At 42.3% G+C, this 10,063-nt stretch overlaps 1 protein-coding gene across 1 annotated transcript in view; it reads left to right on the top strand.

The window, feature by feature from the left end:
- The first annotated feature begins 6,020 nt into the window (after positions 1 to 6,020).
- Positions 6,021 to 10,063, top strand: part of GCH1 (GTP cyclohydrolase 1) — a 45,660-nt gene continuing 41,617 nt past the window's right edge. The window contains exon 1 of the mRNA XM_080809319.1: positions 6,021 to 6,519. Within this exon, the coding sequence (XP_080665445.1) occupies positions 6,180 to 6,519 (340 nt within the window). The 5' untranslated portion in view covers positions 6,021 to 6,179. The remainder of the gene's footprint in view (positions 6,520 to 10,063) is intronic.

Below are 10,063 nucleotides of genomic sequence, written 5' to 3'. Positions count from 1 at the left end.
AGTATTGGCTTTGTACTTAGAATTGTTTTACTATTTAACAAATTTAAATTGATTTTATATTTAAATGTTTATCATAACTTCTTTATTATTGAGTTCTTTAGTTTGATTATCTCTTAATTAGCAGAATGTCATATCAAGTGGTTTTCTCAATAAAGAACTTGTATGAATTGTGTTTTCTGAGTTCATACATGTTTAAGACAGTGTCCCCTTGTACTTAAATGGTCTCTTGAGTAGGTATAACTTACTTAAAGCTATAAAGATGTCTCCTCCAAAAAAAAAATTTTTTTTTTTTGGCAATGACTGTTGCTGTGGAAAAACCAGAGGATAGCTTGTGTCTTTACTTCCAAACCTTTTTAGGCAGTTTGTTTTTTTGTTCTATTTTGTTTTTCTGTGGATGCTTGAAAAATTCTATCCTTGAAACTGTCTTTATCTTTGAAGTTTATCCAGCTTGGCGTTAAGCATTCTGTCTCAAATTTTTTCTAGAACATATTGTTCTAGGAAAATTATAGATATATTCTGCAAATTTTATTTTTAGTTTTTAAGAGAAATATCCTTTTTATTGAGATATAATTCAGATACCATAAAATTCATCCTTTTAAACTATACAGTTCAATAGTTTTTAATATATTCACAAAGTTGTACAAATATCACCACAAATTCCAGGAGATTTTCACCACCCCCAAAAAAAAACCATACCCTATTAGTGGCATGGCAACTACTAATCTACTTTCTTTCTTGATGGATTTGCTTATTCTAGGTATTTTGTACAACAGAATTACACAATATGTGACATTTTGCATGTAGTTTTTTTTTACCTAGTATAATATTTTCAAGGTTCATCCATGCTATTGCATATATCAGTACTTCATTTTTACGGCTGAATAATATTCCAGTGTACATGTATATCACACTTAGTGTCACACTTTGTTTATCTATTCATCAGTTGTTGGATGTTTGGATTATTTCCACTTTTTGGCTATTACGAATAATGGTGCTATGAACATTCATGTACAAGTTTTGTGGGTTTTTTTACTCCTAGGTTTCTACTTGCTGTGGAATTGTGGGTCATATTGCAATTCTATGTTTAACTTTTTGAGAAACTGCAGACCATATTCTAAAGCAGCCACACTGTTTCATAGTCCCACTAGCAGTGTATGAGAATTCCAATTTCTTCACATTCTCAGAAACAATTGTTATCATCTTTTTGAATACAACTGTCCTAGGGATTGTGAGGCAGTATTCACTCATACCCTAATTTGCATTTCTGTGAAGGCTAATAGCATTGAGAATCTTTTCATGTGCTTCTTGACTATGTATATCTTTGGGAAAACGTCTATTCAATTCTTCTGTCCACTGAATTACTGCCCATCAGTTCTTGGTCTTTTTATTGAGTTGCTGGAGTTCTTTTTTTTTTTTTTTTTTTAAGATTTCATTTATTTATTTGAAAGAGAGAGAGAGAGATCACAGTAGGCAGAGAGGCAGGAAGGGGGTGGGGGGAAGCAGGCTCCCTGCTGAGCAGAGAGCCCAATGTGGGCCTTGATCCCAGGACCCTGGGATCATGACCTGAGCCAAAGGCAGAGGCTTAACCCACTGAGCCACCCAGCCGCCCTAGAGTTCTTTATATATTCTAGATACTAGTCCCTTATCAGATGCATGATTTGTAAGTATTTTCTTCTATTCTGTGTTATATTTTCCCTTTTTTGACAGTGTCCTTTGAAGCACAAAAGTTTTAAATTTTGGTGAAGTCTAATTTATCTTTTCTTTTTTCCTTAGTTACTTCCATTTTGGGTGTCATTTCTAAGAAATCTAATTGGGTGATCCAAGGACATGAAGTTTTACGCCTATGTTTTCCTCTAAGAGTTTTATAATTTTGGCTCTTAAGTTTAGGTATTTGATCTAATTTACTTAATTTTTGTATATGATGTGAGATAGTGATCCAACTTCTTTCTTTTCTTTTATTATAGCTGACATACAATGTTATATTAGCTGCAGATGTATAACATAGTGAATTAACAATTCTATTCATTATAGAGAACTCACCATAATGAGTGTAGTCACATTTGTCACCATATGCTATTAGAATATAACTGACTACATTCCCTAGGCTATACTTTTTGTCCTCATGATTTATTTTATAACTTGAAGTTTATACCTTTTAATCCCTTTCACCTATTTCACCAATCCTCACCCCAGGTTCTTTTTTTTTTTTTTTTTTACTACATGCAAGAGGATGTCCACTTGCCCTGGTACCAATTGTTGAAAAGACTCTTTATCCCATTTAATTATCTTGACACTCTTGTTGAAAATCAATTGCATATAAATATAAGGGTTTCTTTCTGGTACAGAGATATGCTTGTATTATATCTTTGACTACATTCTCTCTCATTTGTTGAGTTCTCCATCTTTGGAACCCTAATTCTTATGCTGGATCATCTTTGTCTTCTCTAAAAGTTTTCATCTTTCTCTCTTATTCTGCATTCATTTACCTGCTTTCTTCATGTCAGTAATTACATTTTCTGCAGTATCTATTTTATACATGGTTCTTTTTAAGAAATTCCATAATAATGATGGTCCTCAATTCATTTCCTTAGATCTGTAACTCCTTTTTCGATTTTATTATTCGATTATCTCAGTTTTTTAAATCATATTGAACTCATATTTTTTAAGTTGTTTGGTAGCATAAAACATTTGTGAGGAATTTTCTTCTGTTACAGGAGCTTTATTTCTTACTCAGCTGCATTCTTTGTCTTCGTGTCTTCTATATGGTATATTATTTCCACCACTGTTTAGTTTTGTTTGTTTGGCTATTGTATGTTTGCTACGGTTGCCATGCTGTTTCTCTGTTCCATCCATGCATAATATTATTGAGATGACTTCTTTGTGTTCCCATTACTGTGGAAGCTCATTTGCTTTCCTGCCTCTGCTACAGTTTGGGGGTTGAGGTGACTGTGATATATGCTTTCTTCTGTAAGGGACTATGAAGGCTGGGATGGTGTTCATCTATCATAAAGCACACTCTTCATTAGTATCCCTCTGTTTAGCACATGCTAGTTCTTTTGAGGTGATTTAAGATCCTCTGACAGGGACATGTGACATTTGGCATACATCTACCCTTCCCTTGTGAGGTAATTTTGGGCTGTGGACACCTTCCTCAACTCAGTATAGAGCCCTTGATCATTCCTTTCCATCTCAGAGAATCAGCTCAATGTTCCATTTTTCTCTCCAAACATTGTTCCATTCCTCCTCAGTCAGAGGAGAAAAAAGATAAGGGCCTCAATTTAGTTTGCTTCCCCTGACATTTGGGGGATTTAGTGAGACATCTCAGGATTGTATTGACTTCACAGTCCTACTTCTGGAAGTTAGGAGTGGAATGATGACACTTTTCTTGTCCATCTTTCCACCTTAATCAAGAATATCCTCTTAAGTTTGAATCTCAAATATAAAATCTTCATCCAGTGCATTTAAAGAAATTTACTTTTCTCCAGTTGTCATTGCCGAATGCCTAAGGTTAGTTTACCTGTTACCCTTGGTAAGTGACTATATATTTCTATAGCATTACGGTATTCAATCTCTGTGTATCTTACTCATCTGCTTCTCTGTTCTGCTACTATCCTAAAAATGAGAGAATTTAAAAAAAAAATTCCTTGGTTTTTTGATAGAAAGCAATTCCCAGGTTGGGTCCAAAGTGAAAATGGGTCCCTCACTGGATTAGAAAACCTAGATGCCATTACAATTTCTGGCTGGGAAAGCTCATAGTTTTACTGTTGAAATAATTTTGTCCAAGGTGAAAATGGGTCCCTTACTGGATTAGAAAACCTAGATGCCATTACAATTTCTGGCTGGGAAAGCTCATAGTTTTACTGTTGAAATAATTTTGTGCTAATAAATTCTGCGGAATACGTCCCTCTTATTTTAGTTTATTCCTCTTTCTTCTCTCATTTCTACTTATAACCAACCTCACCAACAACCTACATTTCACTGTTAAACTGTGTCTATAACGGTGATTGTAAAACTTCCTTGTATTACCTTTGGGCATTTGGCTGAAAGGCACTGCCTGCATTTAACAAGTAAATATTTCATAGAACAAATCCAGAGACTTTGTACTATTTGGTAACAAAAGTGCTGATGCCTCAGTGGCAGTGTTTATAAGAAAATTTAATTTTTAGGGTAAAAATTTAATTAGAAATTGTCTTTAGAGAACACTAATTAATGTTTACAAATGCTTTTAAAGGTAGGCACAAGATTGCCACTAAAAAATCTTATTGAAAATGTCTCCACAGAATCCTTCCGCTTTTAAAAGTACCTCACTTGGTGTCTTTGTTTTCATGCTAAAACAAGGCCATTCTTTAATGTTGTCTCCAACTATGCTGAAACAGTTTGAGACCCAGTGGATAACTCTGACCAGAAAATACCAGTGGACAGTGGGCAGTGCAGTTACAGGGAAAAAATGTTGCAGGATCTTGCTGAGGGGGGAAAAAACTCACAAAAATGTTAGCAGACTAACAAAGAGCCCAAGGGATGGTCATATTTCTTGACTTATTCAGCTTGGTATTTAATGCAAATAGAAATTTTATAACTATCTTTAAAAACCACATTGGCAAGAACACTTCTATTTTATTCATTTATTTTTAAAAAAGATTGTTTATTTATTTATTTATTTGACAGACAGAGATCACAAGTAGGCAGAGAGGCAGGCAGAGAGAGAGGGGGAAGCAGGCTCCCTGCTGAGCAGACAGCCTGATGCGGGGCTGGATGACCTGAGCTGAAGGCAGGGGCTTTAACCCACTGAGCCACCCAGGCTCCGGGAACACTGCTATTTTAGACTAAAGGTGCCAAGGTGGCCAAGGAATTTCCTTATTTCTTTCCTTGATGCTTAGAACAGGGCTATGTCTGGAGCAGATATCCAATAAATACTAATTAGTAATTACAATGACTGAGCCACAGATTCGTATGGAATGATTTCAGGGGCTTCTCTCCTGGTTTGTCTGATCTGAAGCTTTTTAATATCTGTAATATTTATCAGAAAATCAGCATTAGAAACCCTCTGCAGCAAATCATACGTTATTAATTTGATTCGTGTTTTAAAACTTACCTTTGGCATTATGAAATAATTCAAGTGAGGAAAACAGCCAATTAAAAAAATCCCATTTTTTTAATCTTAAGGAAAACAGTCAAAGCAGATGTCCCTGGTTACAAATCCAGCTGATCAATAACGTTTCACAATTTGTACCAACATTAGGGGAAAGGAGCGAGCTTAGCACGTCACTCTAAAACGGATCAGTACCAAATTTCCCCAGAGCACAAATGGGTTTTTAATCAAACTCCTAACTTTTCTTCTCTTGTAAATCATTTTTTCTCCAGGCCCTCACAAACACCATTGTCCTAGATACAGAGACTCACGCGAGGACCACTTGGTGTACCACTCTCCCTCGGAGCAGCGAGAGGGTTCTCGTAGGTGGCACGTGCGTGGGACAATTTTTAACCAACCAACGCAGGAGTTTCGTGTCGTATTATTCTCTTGCCCCCAAAGCGTTAAGAGTTGGTTTCCTTACCCACAGTCTTTTCCCCTCGAGACCACCTGTTGGGTCATCTTTTGCAGAGCGAGAGGACCAGAGCACTTCTGAAGCAGCGTTTTCTTCGCCCAAGAGAGGGCTGACCGTTCGCGCAGAGCATGCCCCCCCACCCCCCCCTCGCCAAGGTTCCTGCACCCGACGCCGGCCTCCTTTCGGATTCGGTTCACGTTGCAACAGCCCGAGTGGTCCACCCCTTCCTCCCGGCTGGCACCGGAGGGGTCCCCCGCGAGGCCGGTTCACCGCCCCCGGCGGGGGCCTTTCCGGAGCTCGCGGGGTCCATTCCCCCCGCGTGCCCCTCCCTCGGGGCCGCCCCTGTGAGGAGCCCCGCGGAGGACAGGCGAGGGGGCGGGGCGAGCGCCTGACGCGCGGATGCTCCGGCCAATGGGAACGCCCCGCGGCGCCGGCCGAGCCGCCCGCAGATAAAAAGGAGGCACGGCCGCGCTCTCCAGCCTGCCACTGTCCCTGGCGGAGGAGCGTGTCCCTGGCCGGTCGCCTACTTTCCTCAGGTGATCCTGGCCATAGCCTATTGCCTGCGGCCGCCGGCGCACTAGAGTGTCAGTCCCCGAAGCGTCCCAGAGTCCCTCCGGAGCGGCAGCGGGCGGGTCCATGGAGAAGGGTCCGGTGCGGGCGCCCGCGAAGCCGCGGGGCGCCAGGTGCAGTAATGGGTTCCCCGAGGGGGAGCCGCCGCTACCCGGGCCGAGCGGGCCGGCCGAGAAGCCGCCGCGGCCGGAGACCAAGAGCGTCCAGCCGGCGGACGGCTGGAAGGGCGAACGGCCGCGCAGCGAGGAGGATAATGAACTGAACCTCCCCAACCTGGCGGCCGCCTACTCATCTATCCTGCGCTCGCTGGGCGAGGACCCCCAGCGGCAGGGACTGCTCAAGACGCCCTGGAGGGCGGCCACAGCCATGCAGTTCTTCACGAAGGGCTACCAGGAGACCATCTCAGGTCAGTGCGCCCGCCGGCCTCGTGGGCGCGGGCTGCTCCGGCTTGCGGGCACGGAGTAGGTGGCCGCGGGAGGCGCGCGTCGGCTCAGGGAAGTTTCCGGAGTTGCCTCACTCTTGGCAGAAGGTAGAGTGCTGTCACTTCCAAACCCCACCTTCGGCCCTGGCCCAGCTGTCCCGCCCAGGCGAGGGCCCTGTGCCCGGCGTCCGGCTCAGCAGTCCTTGCGGGGTCCTCCCGGTCCCGCGCGCAGCCCTGTTCTTGAGCCTCGGGTTGCGGGGACCGCGGTCACTGAGCTACCTGCCAGGTGGGAGGCTGGATCCCCTGTCGCCCGAGCGCCCAGGGCCGGATGCTTGAAGCACGTGCCGAACCCAGACTTGCCAGGATTAGGATCGCCTGGCGCTTGTGGAAGGGAGGGCTTCCTAGATCGTCCCTCTTCTCGAGGTCTAATTTTTTGATAGGTCTGGGGTGAAGCTTTGGCTTGGTCTGCTTGGAGCGCGGGGGTTATTCTTTGTGGCAAACTCGGAGACCCGCACGCTCAACTGACTTGCTAGAGCACCGGGGTTTTGGGAATAGTTCTAATTCTCTTTGGTCCACTGCAAGTTAACTCCCACCACAGGACTTTCCCAGGATTTGGCCCAGCTCCGGGCATGGACTTGCCCAGAGTTTGAGGCGTGACATTTTGCTGTTTGAAGCCCCCGTCCCCATTCTAAAGGCTCAAAATCAATAAAGTGACTCCCTGGGAGTTGGGAAGTTTCGCTGGGCTCTAGGACCCCGAATGGGAGTACTTCTAAGCTGGGTTTGCCCAATGTTATCCGTGCCTGAGGCGGGTCAGACTTTCACCCAGAAGGTTGGAAAGCTGTAGGGGATAGGGGAGGGAGAATGGAAAATGAGGACTTCGCTGCCTATTTGCTGGGTGAATGGTGCTGTTCTTTACCAAAAAAAGAGAACGAAAGCTTCTGACTTCTGCAACTGGGACCAAGGATGTTGTTTTTCAGTTTAAATCTTTGGTGCCTCTTCGTGACATTTAGTTATTTGGCCTAAGAAGCCTCTACCTTCATCGTGTCTCAAAGAACAGTGTTGCTTTGCAAGGTAACTTCCCTGCCCCGTTATTTTCTTGATGGCCTATCCAGTGACTCCCCTTATAGATCCCGGGAAGAGCTAAGTTATTTTTGCTCAGTCTTCCACACCCCAGAGGAAGGGTGGGAAATCAGTGTGAGAGGGGTGGGGCCCCAAAAGGAAATAATACTACATACTAAAGCCAAGAAAGTCCTAGTTCTGTGTCCAAGTTCTCTTTTTTACCTCTTGATGGTAACAGTTCAGAGACGGAAAAGCTGAATTTCAAACTGCAAAGACTGAAGAATAAACAGTCTTCATTTGGTGAATATTCTATCATTTTGTAACATTCCACAGTGTAATGAAGAAACCTCTTTTAGGGACTTACTCATTCTGCCTCTTGTGGACACTGAATTCAGTCCCCTTCATAACATGGGTCAGACTTTGGGAATCTTGCCCAAATTCACGGGAGAGAGGTATTTCTTTTCTTTTCTTTTCTTTTTAAAGATTTTATTTATTTATTTGACAGAGAGAGAGAGTGATCATAAGTAGGCAGAGAAGCAGGCAGAGAGAGGGGGGGAAGCAGGCTCCCCGCTAAGCAGAGCGCCCAATGTGGCGCTCGATCCCAGGACCCTGAGATCATGACCTGAGCTGAAGGCAGAGGCTTCACCCACTGAGCCACCCAGGTACCGCGAGAGAGGTATTTCTGACTCTCAGGCAGGTCACAAAATTACCTAAAGTGGTTCACAAGGTTTATTTAAACAAATGGTGAGCATAAGTTTGTCTTATGAGCCATAGGGCTAATGAATCCAAAGAACACTTCAATCTACCTTAGAAAATGGTTTTACACCTGTTAACTTATTACTTCAAAAGTGCATGGACCTAAATACAGAAAGCAGATCAGGGGTTGCCAGGGCCTGGGGAGGAGGATAGAATGGGGAGTGGCTGCTTCATGGGTTTCCCTTTGGGGTGGTGAAAATGTTCTGAACTAGAGAGTGGTGATAGTGGTGTTTGCACAACATTGTGAGTATATTAAATGCCACTGGATTGTATACTTCAAAATGGCTAAAATGAATTTTTTTAATGATAAATTTTATGTATAGTTTACCACAATAAAAAGAGTCCACAGGCCATTTAAGAATTATACTAGCCATTAACTGAATACTTTTTATGTTTTATCTGCTTTATGTGGAAAGGTCTTGGTTAATCCTTAGTTTTGAGGTAAACACTGTTCTTTTAACCCCATGGCAAGGAAACTGAGGCAGAGAGGTTAACAGCTTCAAGTGGTAGGGCTGGTATTTGAGTTCAGACAGCCTGAATGTGGAACTCTTACCTACTTTCTCATGTTGTTATTTTGATGTGTCAGTGTACCTTATCTCTAAATATTTCAAACTGAACTATGACCTAACAGCTGGGTTAGCAGCATTTAAAAAAAAAAAAAGGTGGAGTAGAATTGAAAAGTTCAGTTTATCTCATGTAGTAAGGTTACAAGTTGTGAGGAGCTTCTGTGTGAGTTTTGTAGGGTTTGTTGTTGTTGTTGTTTTGTTTTGTTTTGTGTGTGTACTGGCTCCAGATGTAAATATAATTAACTGTGGATTGTGGTAAAAAGTTTGAAAGCCTCTACCTAAGGGCTCATACTTAAGGGCTTAATACATTTCTTAGAGGCACATAGTTAGAAGACAGAGAGGAGAGGACAACAAGGACAGTGCTGAATTTAAAGGAATAAACCTCAAATGGTGGTGGTCTAGACCCTAGCCCAGCCTGGGTGGGAGAGAGAAGGAAGGATATTTTAAATCTGTAGACAATATGGCAGAGAGTAATAAAACAATCCTGAACAATCTCTAATTTTTATTTCTTTAGAGAGCATAAGTTAGTGACCACTATAAATTGTTTTGGGAAGAAACAAACTGCTTTAAAACTCTCACTTTTCTTTACTTGTAAACAAGATACTCTGTATCTTTCATATCTTTTATGGTTAATGATGTTGACTTCAGTGTTGTAAAATAGAAAATAAAATTGGTGCTTTACATTCCTTAAATAATTTTTTGTTACTTCCCTCCTTAGTGGATTGATGCTAACTTCTGGCATTCTGGGGAATTTGTCATTTCTCCCTGTACTGCCCCTTCTTTGCATGACCCTTGCCTAGTGTACCTTTCATCTACTTTCTAATGTGTACCTTACCATGGGTACATCTATGATCACCAGTGATGGGGCTATGTCAGGGTTGTGCAAGTCTTCTGGTCACCGTTCACCACTGGGTTAGGAAGAAATGCTGAAAGAGACACTGTGCCCTCTCCCAGGAACTGGCTCTCCTTTGAATCTGCCACTACATCGTGATCCTTGGACCAGCTCATCTTTCTCTGTTGCTGTCCTATTTCCATTTAACACATCATAGTTCTCTTATATATTCTAAGTTTTACCTTGATGAGGTCTCCTTTAAAAAAAAAAAGATTTGTTTATTTATTTTAGAGAGGGGGTTGGAGAGGGGCAGAGG

Source organism: Martes martes (genome assembly GCF_963455335.1).
Source record: "Martes martes genome assembly, chromosome: 7".
Classification (NCBI taxonomy): Eukaryota; Metazoa; Chordata; class Mammalia; order Carnivora; family Mustelidae; genus Martes; species Martes martes.
This window is presented reverse-complemented; position numbering and strand designations above follow the sequence as displayed.